This window comes from Tetrahymena thermophila (genome assembly GCF_000189635.1).
Source record: "Tetrahymena thermophila SB210 genomic scaffold scf_8254667, whole genome shotgun sequence".
In the NCBI taxonomy this organism is placed as follows: domain Eukaryota; phylum Ciliophora; class Oligohymenophorea; order Hymenostomatida; family Tetrahymenidae; genus Tetrahymena; species Tetrahymena thermophila.
The window spans coordinates 2,127,201-2,143,622 of NW_002476434.1; the positions used below are offsets into that span (position 1 = coordinate 2,127,201).

Here is a 16,422-nt window from a genome sequence, read left to right on the forward strand (position 1 = left end):
TAGTTATTATTTCAATTAAAATATGATTAGGGAAAGTGGATTTTAAGGAGTTGAATCATAGCCAAGTGCATCGTTTGCAGGCTAGTCAAATAGAAATATATCAAATAGAAACAGCTAAGTGTAATATAATAACTTTAATAATTTTTAAAAGTAGCCATCTTTTTAGCAAGAGAATTCATTTGCAAACAACAATAACAATCAAATCAGATCCTCATAATTTGAATAGCAAGATTTTTAACATCAATAACAGCAAGATCAACAATAAAATCCTAGGAAACCTCCAAATCGCTAATCTTCTTATAATCAGTAATAAGAAGCCTTATTTTAGCAGTTTTATAATCCTAATGATTATATACAATAGGGAGTTTAGTAAAGAACATTATAAAATCAATATAACTAATAATATGAATAAGAATAAAGTTAAAATAATTTTTATCAATCTGGCATCTAAAATAAAAATATGTTCAATAATGGTTCTAATAATTAACAGTTTCAGTAAAATAATAACAATACAATAGAAATAGGAGAGCAGTAATTTTAAGAAAGCTAGACAAATATCATTTAAAACAATAAGCAAGGTGAAAACCAAAATTTCAAAACAGAGGAATTTGTTTTCCCTTAAACAGCTTTGATTAATTTCTTGAGCTAGCTTTACACTATGCTGCTTATTCAAACTCTTATTATCATTGGCGCTGTTTGGTTTTCATATCTTTTAGAGGATATAATATCATTTATAGGCTAAAATATGTGGATAGTTTGGACTAGTTTAGGTCTAGTGGTTAGCATAACGGTAGGCTGCTTTGTATTTAGATCATCAGTAAGTATTACTCCTCTAAATTATATATTATTAGTCACTTAAACTATGTGCTTAGTTATACTTTATGTCTATATTTTAGATAAATATGATGTTAGTTTAGCCTTCTTAATTCTTTTAGCCTTGGCCGCAATTTATTTTTCGCTTCTAATATATGTCTTAACGACTAAAACAGAGTTAAACTTTAGAGGATCGACATTATTCGTAACATGTAGTGCAGTTATGGTCTACTAGCTATTTTTAATATTTACTAATCTCTCTTATTTGACTTCTATTTTTATATTGATGGGCATAGTAGTATGGGGCTATTTTCTTATTTACGAATATCAGACTAAAGTATCAGATGTAGAATTCGAAAGGAGAGATCCTGTTATAAGCACAGTTACAGTATTTTTAGATGTATTCAATTTATTGTTGAAAGTGTCTGAACTTTTAAGATAAATCTTGCTCAGAGAAAGGTCTTGAGTCTTTAATAAATTATAAGTATCACTTAGTAATTAATTAATAGAATTTTAATTGACATAACAATATTATGTCTTCATTATATTCTAATTGAAAAAAGTTAATTAAAATATATTAAATAGGTATCTAAATTAATGTGTAATCAATATAATATTTATTTCTTTGCTCTTTTTATTAAATCGTATATTTGCGATTAAATTTACTTTTTAAAAATTCTTTAACTCAAAAAATGAAAACCAAAATTGAAATTATTTTGCTTTATTCAAATAAAAAAATATTATTAGAATTATTTAATAGAAAAAACTATTTTTAATTCTTAAAATAAAACAAAAAAAAATCACAAAAATAAATTTTTTAGTAGATTTTTATTTATTTAAATTATTATGAAAATTATTAATTGATATGAAAATAATCATGGAATAATGCAAATAGCATAATTTTGTTTATTTTTACTATTTAATAAAAATAAGATACTAACAAATTTAAAATAAGAAAAAAATTTTTAAATTAATTTTTTTTTTATTATAAAAATGCTATTGTTTTTCATAAAATAATAATAAATTAGAAATTAATATTGAATTTGTCTATTTTATTGTATATAATATATCTTATTTCACTTTTCAAATTAAGAATTTTATAAGATTGGTTGGTTATTGTATCTTATGGTATCTTTCAACAATCAAAGAGTATTTTAAAATTTTGTTAATTAATTAAAATAAACTATAATCTTTTAATAAACAAAATTTGTAAATCCTACTTTCTTAAATAAGACTTTCCAAATAGCACTCAACGTCAGCTTATTAATGTTTTTCACAAAGAGTAAGCAATTTAACTGCTATTAGCATTTAAATTTTATTCTCTTCTAAATTCCTCATATTTATGAGTTTTATTTTTCAAAAGGTTAAAGAGGATTCAAGATTCTTATACTACTTATAATAGTAGTAATCCTTCTTATTGAGAATTCTATTGCAGGTCCAGTTTGTAGCTAAGTCTGCTTAGAATGCGTTAATCCATTACAGATATCAATTCTGTAGAAAGGTAGTTGTATTAAATAATGCGATTCTAGTTCCTTCAGTTCTCTCTTATCGCCTTGCTATTAGTTTTCCCCAAATAGTATCACAGTTAATAATATTACAATAACATACAAAAACATAAATTAATACATTTAGCGACCTTTAGTTTTCGAAAATATCCAGCAGCTATCAATTTATAATATCATAATCTATAACGTTACTATTTCAAGATAGTAATAAAGTACAATTCCATTTCTTTTTGGAATAAATAATGTCTATAGAGTGAGTATTAACAATTTCGTTATAAACTAAAGTCAAAATCTTCCTACAATCATAAGAGCATAATCTATTTTTAACATCTTTTATCTGCAACTAATGAAAATTACATATTCATCTTTCTATGCTGTTTAAAATGCATTTTAGATTATTAATGGCAACATACTCTAAATATCTCAAATATCTGCTGAAAATGTGTCTCTAAATATTCTTAAAAATGACGTTACTGAAGAAAATCAATACTATTAATAAATGTAGTCAAGTAATGTGCTTTACACAAACTGGATACCACCTAAGCATTTAGCCTTGTTTTAGTCTAACAGCGTTAAATATGTTAGTATTGAGTAGGCATATTTTAATAAAAATTATAGAATCTCTCTATTGGAGTGCTACAATTACTACTTCAATAATCAATAGTAGAGTTTAATTCAAACAAGTATTTCTAATGTGACTTTAACATAAATTCAGGCCTATTAAAACTTATAAGCGAATATATACATTGGGTAAACTTAGCAGCTGAATGTGATTAGGTCAACATTTGCTAATAATATATGCCAAAACTGTTAAGGAACAGCCATTTATACAAACGGGACTTCTTCTTTATAAATTATCTAATCTTTGTTTATTAACAACACAGCTCAAGATGGAGGAAGCGTCTACATAAAGAATAGTAAATGCTCACAAGTACCTGCTACCTGTAATTAAATTTCTAGTTCAGAGTTTACATTAAATCAAGCCATTGCTTCAGGTGGAGCCCTTATGCTTGATAACTCAGATATCCACTTTTTAACAGGTAAAATTGGTAACTTATTTTATGAAAATAGTGCTTTAATAGGAGGTGCAATAAGATATATTAACTATGTGCCTTACTACTTTTAAAGGTACGCTGAATAAAAACTTTTCAACATAAATTACAATGACAATAAATTAGCTCTTGTAGTATTCAACAACTAAGCAATGCTCTTTGGTAGAAATATAGGTTCTTATCCAAGAGATTTTAAAATTGATTATGATAACCCTAAAGAAATCACTCATGATAAGTTTGAAAATATGAATAAGCTACTTCTATTTTAAAATTCTTCACTTTTAAGAAGTTTCGAAATAAAAAATATTAGGAGTGGCTAAACTCTACCACTTTAGGTAATTTTTTTGGATGAAGAAAATTTTCCAGTTTATCTGAGCATCAATAAAACTCTTCCAGCTTCAATTAGGACAGAAATCGATCCATTTTACGTAACTGCTTATAACCTAAACAACATTACTGCTATTGTAATTTTTTTATTACTTGAAAATAAATCTAAAAGTTTATTTTTTATTTTTTTTTAGGATGGTGATTATCACAAAAGATCTAATAGCATTACTAATGGGCTCATTTAGTTTGATAACTTATAAGTTTATGCTCGCCCAGGTACTTCAACGATGATAAGTTTAATAACAAATATAATTAAAATACCCTAAGCAGACCATTCCTATGATAATACAAAAACTTTTGACATGAGCATAAAAATAAAAATGAGGCTTTGCAAGCAAGGAGAAATATACTCATTGTATAATAATTAAACAATATATTACTGTTAACCTTGTGGATTTGGAGAGTATTCATTAGTATTTCCAAAATTAGATAACTCTGTTTAGGTTTGCTAGTTATGTCCTAAAAGCTCTGCTGGATGTATGGAAAATTTAATTATATTACAGAATGGGTTTTGGAGAAAGGATGAGAACTCTGATTAAATTTTTGACTGTTACAATAACCAAGGAAACTGTCTTGGTCAAATTAAAGACAATTCTTAATTGTGTAAGCAAAAATTAAATAATTATTTTATTTCGTTTAACAGAATATATTATAATAATTAAAGGCAAAGAAGGTCACATTGGTCCTCTTTGCGAGACATGTGATCTTTCAGGAAAACACTGGGGTTAAAGATATGTTCAAGGAAATGGATATGATTGCTAGCCATGCAAAACATAAGGTGCCTTAGAAATTGGGAAGACTATCTTTTTTGTTGTGTTTATATTTTGTTATAGCTATATAGGCATGTACACAACTTAAGATATGAATTATAAAATTCTTGTTGCTGATTATCTTAGAAAATTTGAAATGCTTTCTATTTCAAAGTCTGCTATTTAGGATGAAACTCCATTTTATATTAAGGCTTGTACTATTTATTTATAAATTTATTCAGCAATAAATAAAATCAATGTTGATCTCATATAAACAGCTATGCAAACACCATCTGTCATAGCCTTCCCAATAGAAAGTTTGAAAAACGTCTTGGATTGTAATATAGCTCCTTTCTTAGAAAAATAAAACTATCCAATGTCTTTTATAAAAGTAAACATAAATTCCCTTTCTATCAAATAATCTATCATTCAAATATCTTTTCAAACAAATATTAAAATTTTGTTTAATCAGTTGAATAATATCAATAAAATATGACAGTGTTTTTAGCTTAAATCTAACTATTCTATTACTTTATAATAATTTATTACTCTTTTATTTTAAAAAAATATTTAATTTTTTTTATTTAAAATTTGGTTTATTTTTTTAATTAAAAATTTTATTAAATTTATATGAAAAAAATTATTTTTAAATAAAATTAGATGATTTATGGGCCATATTTTTCTTTCTTTTTTACTTTGTTATTTGCTATTGTTGAGTTTTTCAAATGCTAAATAGAATAAAAATAACATATGACTATTTATTAGAGCTTGATGCATGGAGTTATTTACTATCAGATATTCTTCCTGCCTTCCAATATTAAGAATTTTTTTTCAGGACTTTTCTGTCGCTAAGTAGGAACTGATAACTATGTATAATCTGATTTGTTGATTTCTTGCTATACATTTGAATATTGGTAGAATGTACTTTTGCTGATTATAAATAATGGACTTTTTATCTTTTTTATATTTTCATACACTTTTTTAGATATGCGAAGCAGTAATAGACAAGTAACTAGCATTAGACTCGCATATGGCTTTTTGTTTGTAGGATATAAGCCAAAGTATTACTATTGGGAATTTGTAAAAATCTTTTTCCGTTCTTTTATCATAGTTCTTGTTTGTTCTTCTTCCTACGAAGGCTCTACCTTTATTAACACCGCCATTATAATTTTACTTGCTCTAATTGCTTTGTTTGTCCTAACTTAGTTTATGAAACCTCATGATAGAGATAAATTTAACTAGCTAGAGAATAAAAGCACATTTTTCTTAATATTAATACTAATTTTCAATATTTTTATTAAGAATAGCTAAAATGAGTAAATGGAGTCAATTGGAAAAATAGTGATAGCAGTTATTCATTGCTCATTTTTTAGTTATATGATATTAATTATCATTTTAACTAAAATACAAGCAAAAAATGGAGTTGAATATAATGGCTTTATTGGTTATTTAAAAAGAAAATTCCCAAAGCTTTTTAATCAAGTTTAATTTGATACTCTTGATAAATCAAGAGTTTCTAAAAATTGGAAAAAGCTCATTGAGATATATGCCTATAAAAATGAATAAAAGAAAAGCAGTAATTGTATGAAGAGAACATTCTTTGGATCAAGTAATTTATTTATTTTTAAAAAGAATAAATTTATTTCTATTTTTAAAAAATCTAGTAAACAAAAAGTTACAAAGGAGAAGGACATTGTACTTTGATTAATTGCAATCCTTGTAGAATTTTTAAAGGAGTTTAGGTATATTAAGTTAGGGGAATAATAATAGTTTCTAACAAAGTAGTTATAGCAGTAACGATAAGAACCTAAAACAAATCTAGCAAAATATAAATATGCCAAATCAGACAGAGGCATACTAAAATTAAATTAAACTGCAAAAAATTCTTACAGAAAAATAAGAATCTACATTTTCTAAATAATAATGCAATTCTAACACCTAGCGAGAATAATCCTCAAATTAAACATCTTTTGCTCAGGAATCTCCTAAATCATATATAAACTCTTTCTAAAAAGCTCTGTATAGCAATTTACAAAAGTAAGATTCAATAACAAATTTTGGTTAGATCTCTATAAACTTAAATTAAAAGTAAGATTAGTAAGATGATAAAGACAGATAAGATTGAAAAATATAATTAAAAATCAACAATTTTCCATAATAACCAAATTTAATTCTATATATGAAAAATTTTTTTGAGTTAATATAAAATTATTAAAATAAAATTATCAAATATTTTGCAAATTGAGAAATTATTAGTATTGGAATATTTTTTCTTCATGAAATTAAAAATATCAGCAAAGATGTTTTAGCTAAGCTTAATATGCTTGTTTTTTATAATATGTTTGTGAGTTATTTGTAATTTGAAATTAAAATTAAGTAGTAACTAAAATATTATTATTATTTTATTAGAATTTAATATTTGGCATAAGACTAACTAAAAGTAACAAAATTTTATTTAAATTTTTCATATTTTTAAATAATTTAATAAAGTTTACCTTTTTTAAGAAATTACATATAAAAAATATTTTTATAATTAATAAGCGAAATTGACTGCTGAAAAATTATTTAAATAAAAAATTATGTAAGTTTGGAAGATAAGTTTAAAATTTATTTACTTCAATAATAGAATTAAAAAATATAATTATCATTTTTATCAAAAAATAAGAAATTAATATTGATTTTAAATAGTTTTTTTAAACCAAATCATACATGTTTAATTTCTAATTTAATATTGGAACTTAAATAAATTTTGCTTAAGAATTTTAATAATTGATATAAAAAAATTAAAGTATCTAAAATAATAAATTGTTTATATTTAAAAGTAAGAATTCTAATGTTATTAAATTATATAATTAATTTTAATATTTTTTATATACAAATTACACTTGTAAAATGATAAAATTAATTTTGAATTATTTATAATTTCTTTTTAAACTATCTTTATTTATTATAAGTTGAAAATTAATTTTGAAAATTTTTTCAGTAAACAATACTTTGTAGCTAACTTACAACATCAATATGTTAAAATTCTAAAGCATCATCTAATGGAGTTCTATCCCAAATATCCCTTTAGGAAAAATCAAATCTAGCTGTATATTTTAAAAATTTTATGATTTCTAGCTAGCCTTCTGATGCAGCAACATGACCTATATTTCTCTAATCAATATTAGTGTAGTCATTAAAATTTTTTAATCCTGAATGATATATAAGTTTTATTGTATCCAAATCACCTGTCATTGCAGAATCAAGAAGCAAATTAGTAATTTCGTCTTTCTCTGCAATAATTTAACCACCATTTTAAATCAGCATATATACAATTTTTTTATTTTTTGTCAAAATGGCTTCATATAGAGGAGATCTTCCAAAGTAGTCGACAAAGTTAACGTCTACTTACTCATCAATTAAAAATTTACAAACTTATTCTCTACTTTCTCTCACAGCTACATGTAATGCTGTTCTATTAGTTGAAGATAAAAAAATTTATAAATTAAGTTTTTTGAATGAACTAAAAATGTTTACCTCCTATCATAATCACAAAATTTAAAATTTGTTTTTTGGACCTTCATTTCTTCTAAGTAGTGCATAAATCCAAATTAAGCCATATAGCAAGCAACATTAGGAACAATATAGCTTTTAATTAAGTCTACTTAAGATTATCTATAATTAACTCTATTATTAAACTTCTCAGTTATTGCTTCTATTAGATTTTCTTGTCTAACTTCAAATTTTTAATCATTCGAGTGAGGTGTTAGCTCTCCTCTTATATTTTAGTTCATTAAATACATAATTTCTTTGTAGGAAATACCTATTTTATTTTAAATTAATAGTCATAGAATATATAAATACACATTTAGTTTTTTAATATACCTTTTGTGATTAAATAGCTTAATTTAGCAAGTGTAGCTTCTGTTGTCATATTACCACCATATATTATATTTAACTGTGTTTATTACTCTGAATTAAATTAGCTAGTGTAAGACTTGATAGACTAAGATACAGCAACAATATATACCTCGTTTTGGGCTGCTTCTTAACAAATTTTAGAAAAATTATCATCATAAAATGGTAGATTTCCAGGACCATAACCCTCAATAATTACTCCTTTCAAGTCTGGTGTTTTTAATAAGTGAGATAGAGAGACTTCAGAAAAGCAAGGATTGTACCTCATAATTTCAATTTTATGATCAGTAAACTTCTTATTAATCTATAAATTTTAATTAAATTAATAAAAAAAATAATTTCAGAAATGTCTCTATTTCTTATTTAAAAAAATTTAGTATTTCTTTATTATCAATTAAATCTATTTCTTTTTCAATTTAAAAATCAAAGTTATTAGATTGAAAGGGAAAAAATAAAACAAAATCCTTTTTCAAGTAAATTTATGAGTTTAAATTGTTTACACTTTATTTTTAACAATTAAAAATTAATTTTATTTATAAATATAATAAGAATTACACTTCATCAAAAATAAAAACAATTTAAAGTAAAAAAAGAACCACTTTTTTTATTATAGTTAACATTAAAAACTATTGTCCTTTTCTAAAAAAATTAAATAATTACTTTAATTAACAATAAAATGATAAAATGGATATTTATATTAAAATAAAATCTAGTTTTAAAATTAAAAAAAGAAAAATTTTTGAGTTTTTAAATAACATGTTTAATTACTTTGACAGTTTAAAACTCGTCATTTCTTAAGATGTTAGTCCAATTCACTTCTATGTGAACCTTGAATTCTGCTAAAGTAGGGAAATTTGGTGAATTAAAACAATCTAATCCTTAAGCATCTACTTTTGTTGACCTATTTGCCCTTAATAGTTTATTATGGAAAAATATGCAAACTTCTGGTATATTAAAATGTCCTGCTATTGTTAATGCTCCTAATAAATTATTAAAGGAATCATTTCTCATAATGGAGAGAGGGACCATACTTCCTGTAAAAATTATAGGCTTGGATAAATTTTCTATCATGAAGCTTACAAAGCTTGCTGAATATGCCATACTATCTGTACCATGTATAACAACAAATGAATCAAACGTTTCGTAGTTCTAATCTATTATATCGAGTAATTCCTCAACACAACTTCTATCAAAGAAAGTTGAATTAATTTTAAGATTTTCCATTTCTACTACTTTATAATATATTCTTTTTTTATATTCACTAATTGGAGTTACAAGGAATCCATCAGTGGCGTGTTGGTATGTAAAATTAACATCACAAAAATAAGAAATTTTTTGCATCTTATTGAAAAGTTAGTTTCTAGTCAAAATTAAAGGGGCATAAGAACCTTAAGAATAATCATATTCTGCTCCAAAAAAGCCTCCTGCATAAATAATTAGAACTTTCTTATCTTCTTCCTAAGAATTTGAATCTGATCTCTAACTTGCTTCATCTTGGTTGAGTAAAGTAAATAATTCTTCATCGTTTTCTGTAAAATCACTGCTTTTTTTCTTTTTATTTTTTGGAGGAGTGCTTTTCTCAGATGGTTAAGTACTTTTTTAGGAGTTGCTTATCATGGTTTAATTAGAATTTGTGTTAATGCCGTTTATCTGTGGGTTTTACAAAGTCTGCTTGTTCAAATTACTAAGCATACGAGTTCCTGATTCATTGGTAGTAAATGGAGATTTTATTGGTGAGGCTTCGTGATTCCTATTTTATTCTAAATTTATCTAAATATTATGGTTTTATGCAAATAAATTGTGGTTATTTCCCTTTAATTTAGCATTAGTTCCATTATGATTACTAAATAAATTATCTTTTTTATCATTTTAAACTGGAATTTCAAGTTCTATGATATTATCGATTTTTTTTTCTTGCAAATTTTGAGAATTAGGACTCTTTTTCTCAACTTCTTTATCCATTTATATTAATATGAATAATTATTTAATATTAGATTTTGCTATATTCTTATAAGATTAACTTTTTATGATTTATAATAAATCTGTTGATATGTTTTTTAATATAAGTTAATCCCTTTGTTACGCATTATCTATCAGATTTACCTAAAGTATCTTTTAATTTTGAAGACTAATATAATCTTAAAATTTAGGTGAGAAATTCCATATTCATAAATACCCTAACTTTAAAACTACTTTCAAAACTAAGAATTGACTTTACACTTTATTTATATTTAAAATTAAGCTTTTAAAAGATATTTTATACCAAACATTAAGTTTAAATTAGATTAAATCAATCAATTATATTTTTATTTAAATAATTTTTTTTAAAATATACTTTAATTATGGAAATAATAATTTTAAATAATTATAATAAACATTTAAATAAAATAAAAATTGGTTAAGATATTAATTAATAGTTTTTTTTTCGCTTTTTCATTTATCCTAAAATGAAAATTAAAGTAAATATGAAATAAATAAAATATACAAAGAATGAAGGATTGATTAATTATTTTATTTTTAAAAGGATTATTTACTTTTATCTAAAACAAAAAAACTATAGATATAATTAATTGTTTTTTACAATTTTCTAAAAAACAATAAAAAACTTTTATTAAGAAATATTGTTTAACATAATTAACAATTTTTTTTTTGCTTTTTGAACTATTTTGAAGCAAAATAACGTAAATAAAATATTTATATTTATCAAATAATTATTAATTATTTCATCATTAAAATTGATTATTTATTAAAAGCAAAAACAAATAAAATTAATTGTTATCTCATTATAAATTTCTATCATTAAAATTTATAAATTCATTAAACTATCTTGTCGAATGAAAAAAATTTTTTATTTTAAAAATATAAAATGTATAAATTTTTTAATCTATTTTAAGAGTAGATGGACTAATAAAAAAAAAAAATTTGTTTTTAATAATTATTTTAATTAAAATAAAATGAATTTGTTGAGCTTAAAGTAAAAATTCAATATATTTGATAAATTTAAAAGCAATAATACTTTTATTTTTTCATTTTTTGAAACATAAAAAATTTGTTTAACATATAAAATAGAGTACCAAGATTGATCAAATTATTTTTACTGATTTATTTGTTAAATCATATGGATGATCGTAAAACAATTAAAAAGTAGTTAGCTATGAAGATGCTATTAATTTGAAAATATCAATATATATTTGTTAATTTGGAATGATTGAAAGAAAGTCAAAATTTTATTTATCGTTTATTTTGAAGTATTTATTTGAAATAATAATAAAATAAAAGTAAATTTTGAAATAGGATTTGATTTTAAGAGTGAGTATACAGATATTATCCAACTTTACCAATACAATTAATTAAATTTAAAAATCATAAGAAGATATACTGTAATATAAAAATATTAATTGCATTCATTTAGTAAAATATGACAGAAAGGTACGATTAAATCTTAGAGGAAAACGCTAATTTGAAAAAAGCTTTGTAATAAGCCAAATCTGTAATAGAAAGAACTTCTAGTAAAATAATTCATTCTTAGCTGAAATATTTTTGCACAATAAGATGATTTATTCATTAATCATTTTTAAGCAACTATTTTTTGATTAATGTATTTAACTAAAAATAGATGACTACGAAACTCTAAAATAAATTCACGAAGAATTTAAAATACAGCAAGATAGATTGAAAAGAGAGAATGATGAATTAAGTGTTAAAGTGATATAATTGATGAATGACAAAAAAGAATTAGAAATGCAATTTGATGCGACAATCAGAAATCTGAAAATTGCAATTGATTTAAAATAAAGGGAAATAGAAGAGGTTTAAGCCAAGATAATTCCTTCTTTTGATTAAGATATGCTGAGAATAAAAATTATTAATGAATTAGAAATACCTCATAGAAATCAATTAGAAGCAAAATAAGAAGAGCTTGAACGTATGCAAGAATAAGTTGACGAATACAAACGTTAAATTAACATTCTCAACTCAAGACTTGAAATTATTAACAAAGATCATGAAAGAGATATTAAATCAATTAAAGAACGCCATCATGTAAAAGAATTAAATACTTATTGATGTTTATATAATTTGTTAAATTATAATGGAGATAAAATTATTTCATTAGAATAATTTATCTTTAATTGATTAATTATTATTTAAAAATTCTTTAGCTTGAAGTCAGTGAATTTATGAATGAAATTAAGCTTGCAAACGAAAAAATAGATGATTAAAAAGATAAAGAAACTATTAGAAAGTTAAGAAGAGAAGTTGATGAATTAAAGCAAAAATTCTTCTAAAAAGATCAAGAATGTGAAGAGCTTAGAAGAGAAAGAGATAGATGCAGAGAAGAAAAAAATGAATGTTTGATCAAATTTTCTAAACAAGTCGATAGCGAAAGAAATGAGAAAAGGATTTATAAGGCTGAAAGTGAAAAACTTGCCATTAGAGTAAGATTCTTAGATGAAGAGTCTAAAAAGAATAAAATTAAATTTGATTCTATTTTAAGTGACAGTGAAATTTAAAAAAGAGAAAAGGAAACTCTTTCTGAAGAAGTTAGAAAAAAAGATGATCTCATTCATCAACTGCAAAGGTAATTAAAAGCTAAAGTTGCATTAGTTATTAATTTAATTTCTTTTAATGTAAAGGAGAATAACAGAGTTAGAAGATGAGCATGTCATCATATAAGCTAAGGCATTCGAGCAAAATACAAAAGTCTATAATGAAGAAAGAGATAAATTCTTAGAGGAAAGAAACAGGTCAATATAATTATAAAAAGAATTTGATCAAATTAAATAAAGCTATAATGATTTAAATGAAGAAAATAAATAGCTAAGGAATAAGATCCAAAAAGATCTCTCTTAACTTAGACAAGATAATATGACCATATCAGAGGAAAGAGATAAGCTAAGAAGATAAAAAGAAATATTGGAGAAAGATAATATAGAAAAGGACAAATCAGCTCGCTGTAAAATAAAGTTTTAAAATTTACTTCATTATTAATTATTTTGTTGATAAAACAGAAAGAGAAGAAGAATTGAATGAATTAGAAAGAGAATTAGAAAATGTTAGAAGAAAGTATAGAGAATCATAATAACGTATTTAAAATCTAGAAAGTAATGTCGACACTTTATAAGTAATATATTATTTTTTATTAAAGCAAAAGAATTTTTCAAAAATAAATATTGTGATAATTCATTATTTAAATATAAATATTCTCTGAATTCATTTATAAACATTTGATAATCATAAATAAAATATTAAAATAAATACAAATACTATATTTTTTGCTTATTAATATTATTGTTTATTAATTAATAGCGTTATAAATCTTAAATTGGTGGAAATGTTGCTGCTACTGCTCCTATAATTTAAAATCCTTCAGCTCCTTCAGAAGATGTAAATCAATTAAAGAAAGAATTGGAGGCTGAAAAGAAAAAGAATCAAAAGTTAAAAGATAAGCTCAAATAAGCAAATGAAAAAATAATGGATTTATTACAATTTAAACTAAAAAATTAGGCATAGCAAACCAATAAAGTTGGTTTAGAAAATAGATATCCTTAGGTTGATAATAAACTTTAATTTAATGACATCAGTAATATTTAGCAATAGTATTAATAATCGCCATCTGTATATCCATAGAATGCTAACTAGCCATTTAACATGTCTTATTAAAACACTAGCATTCCAAATACGAATAACCCTCCCTTATATTTAGGTTAACTTACATATGAAGATGAAAGAATTCTTTAAGAAATAAATAGAGCTTCAGATATGCATAAATACAATTATTACTGAAAAGCTAAACTAACTGATTTAATTTTTTATATTTCTTTATTTGTTTATTGTTATCAATTTGCTATGTTTAATCAATAAAATTAAACTTCACATTAAATAATTCGTTTCCTTATCCATCTTTTATTTTGATGCTGCTTAAAACAATATTTAAATGATTATTTCTATTACTTTTTTTGTTAGAAATAAGTTAGTTGTTTTTTTTTATTAAAAGTGATATAAAAAACAAAATTATTTAAAAAATAGTAAGTAAGTAATAGGATTTTAGCAAGCTAAACTAAACTAAAAATGAATTTCTTTACTCCCGATCTAAGAAATGGAGGTGGAAGGGTTATGTTTAAAAAAATGAGAGAGAAGCATCAAGAGTGTTTAAAAAGCATCAAACCATTAGTAAATAGTCTACAAAGACCTCATTCCCATATTGATGCCAAGTACAAATCAAAAAAGCATTAAATAAGTTTCTAAATGAACGAGTTTTAAATGGTTTAAAAAACATTTTTTACTTCAAGAAACATCAAATCACAGGTTGATAACTCAGAGCCTAAAACATTACAAAAAAAACTTTCTTTAAAATCCTAAATGTCTGTTTCCGAAAAAGAAATAAATAGATAGCATCGCTTGAATTGTCTCCACCTTACATCTGCTATTTTAGGTTTTGATAATTAAATTTAAAAAAAAAAGCAGATGTTAAAAATATAAAACAAGTAAAGAGAATTATATTTCAAAAATAATTCAATGAACCAATCTTATTCTGATTTAGAAAATTCAAAATACTCATCTTATTTGAAGGACGAATCAATAAATAATTATTTCGCAAATGATTATAGCTAAAGTAGAAGTTTGAATTAAAGTAAGTACTACTATCAAGGTGATTTGAGTAGCTTAAATACATCAGGAACACCAGTAGAAAAAATCAATAATTTTCATTTAAAAAACTGACTGGATGGCAATTCGGCTATACACGAAGAGCCAAATCACATCAGCATCAACCAATCCTAAGACTAAATAAGTTTCTCAAGAATAAGCAGTCCTATACTCAAGCCCTCTTAAAAGGAACTAAAATTTTTAACATAAAACTAAGAATCTAAAAGAATTTCTTCAGAGCCTTCAAGTGCAAGAAATGCAGATAAGATGAAGTCCACTCTAAAAAATAACAACATACAAATTGATAATAACGAAAACAAGTAATATTTTTCTTCATTGAATTTAAATAGCGATTAAAATTAAAGTTTTACTTTCAAAGCTGAGTAATAAAGTCAAAATTTTAAAAATTAAACTCAAAAAATTTAGTAAAGACCTTTCTCAGCTGTTAATAATAGATAAAATATGATTGTAATAACAGAAAATGAAGAATATATGCCCTAGTATGAGGAGTTATAAAGCAAAAGCTTTTAGCTAAATAAAAGAAAATCAAATATAAAACCAAATTCAGATAAAAAAGAAAATACTGAAAACATTTCTAAGATATCTATCAATAGCTAAGCTTCCTCAAACAATAATTTTACTCTCTAAAATCAAACAAATTCACAAAATTAAACTAAAAATTATTCAAACAGCAACAAAAGTTTTAAAAGAGTTAAAATATAAGCTAATGCACATTGGGGAGGTACATAATTTATTCCTAAAAAAAATCCATTCATTGAATAGCAAAAGAGAGAAGACATTAATTATGACTTCTAAAAAATTATGTTAAACTAAGTATATGCAAAATTATAATAAAAAATTAAAAAAATACCACATTTAGATACAGAACAATTGGAAACAGGAAATCTAAGAAGATACCTTTTGAATTTAATTATTGATTACTCTTTGTATTCTGAAATTGAAATTTAAGCCCTAGCAAAAATTGTCTATAATCACTTCAAAACTATAGATAAAATTAAAATTATTGAATGTAGCAAATCGCTCTCAAAAGACATTCTTAAAAACTCGTCATAAGGTTAAAAATTTACCTAAAAGTATTTTTCTGATAATGTTAATAGCCGAAATTTAGACAATACTAATGAAGATTTAACTCAAAATAAATAAAATAATACAAATGAGCCATCACCAAGACTAAATCAACAAAAATAATAAAATCATTATAATTTAAAAGATAAATTTGAAAATTATTACTTTTATAAAAATCATTAAAGTAATTATGCTAAATGATTTCAAAACTAAATTGAAATTTTGTTAAAAAAGATTAAATTTTTTATTTTCTATTTAAATAAAATATTAATTTTTTATTTTTAC

General features: G+C 23.4%; 5 protein-coding genes across 5 annotated transcripts; 4 read left to right on the plus strand and 1 right to left on the minus strand. All coding sequences in view use genetic code 6, as the record gives it.

Annotated features, from left to right (window-relative positions):
* Nucleotides 1–22: 22 nt before the first annotated feature.
* On the plus strand, nucleotides 23–1,279 carry TTHERM_00042650 (inhibitor of apoptosis-promoting Bax1 protein; the record flags this gene model as incomplete). The annotated part of the gene is made up of 1 exon (XM_972176.1): nucleotides 23–1,279. One exon carries the CDS (start codon nucleotides 23–25, stop codon nucleotides 1,277–1,279), a length of 1,257 nt encoding a protein of 418 aa, XP_977269.1.
* An 800-nt stretch (nucleotides 1,280–2,079) lies between these two features.
* Nucleotides 2,080–6,631, plus strand: TTHERM_00042670 (transmembrane protein, putative; the record flags this gene model as incomplete). Its single annotated transcript, XM_972178.3, has 6 exons — nucleotides 2,080–2,095; nucleotides 2,177–3,834; nucleotides 3,892–4,360; nucleotides 4,422–4,897; nucleotides 5,167–6,115; nucleotides 6,171–6,631. The coding sequence occupies 6 exons, from the start codon at nucleotides 2,080–2,082 to the stop codon at nucleotides 6,629–6,631; spliced, it is 4,029 nt and encodes a 1,342-aa protein (XP_977271.3).
* Nucleotides 6,632–7,485: 854 nt separating this feature from the next.
* Nucleotides 7,486–10,368, minus strand: TTHERM_00042680 (L-asparaginase; the record flags this gene model as incomplete). The annotated part of the gene is made up of 4 exons (XM_972179.3): nucleotides 7,486–7,963; nucleotides 8,026–8,311; nucleotides 8,374–8,710; nucleotides 9,175–10,368. 4 exons carry the CDS (start codon nucleotides 10,366–10,368, stop codon nucleotides 7,486–7,488), a joined length of 2,295 nt encoding a protein of 764 aa, XP_977272.2.
* Nucleotides 10,369–11,824: 1,456 nt separating this feature from the next.
* TTHERM_00042690 (hypothetical protein) lies at nucleotides 11,825–14,190 on the plus strand (the record flags this gene model as incomplete). Its single annotated transcript, XM_972180.1, has 6 exons — nucleotides 11,825–11,915; nucleotides 12,023–12,447; nucleotides 12,567–12,985; nucleotides 13,041–13,360; nucleotides 13,416–13,528; nucleotides 13,714–14,190. 6 exons carry the CDS (start codon nucleotides 11,825–11,827, stop codon nucleotides 14,188–14,190), a joined length of 1,845 nt encoding a protein of 614 aa, XP_977273.1.
* A 1,128-nt stretch (nucleotides 14,191–15,318) lies between these two features.
* TTHERM_00042700 (hypothetical protein) lies at nucleotides 15,319–16,338 on the plus strand (the record flags this gene model as incomplete). Its single annotated transcript, XM_972181.2, has 1 exon — nucleotides 15,319–16,338. One exon carries the CDS (start codon nucleotides 15,319–15,321, stop codon nucleotides 16,336–16,338), a length of 1,020 nt encoding a protein of 339 aa, XP_977274.2.
* Between the last annotated feature and the right edge of the window lie 84 nt (nucleotides 16,339–16,422).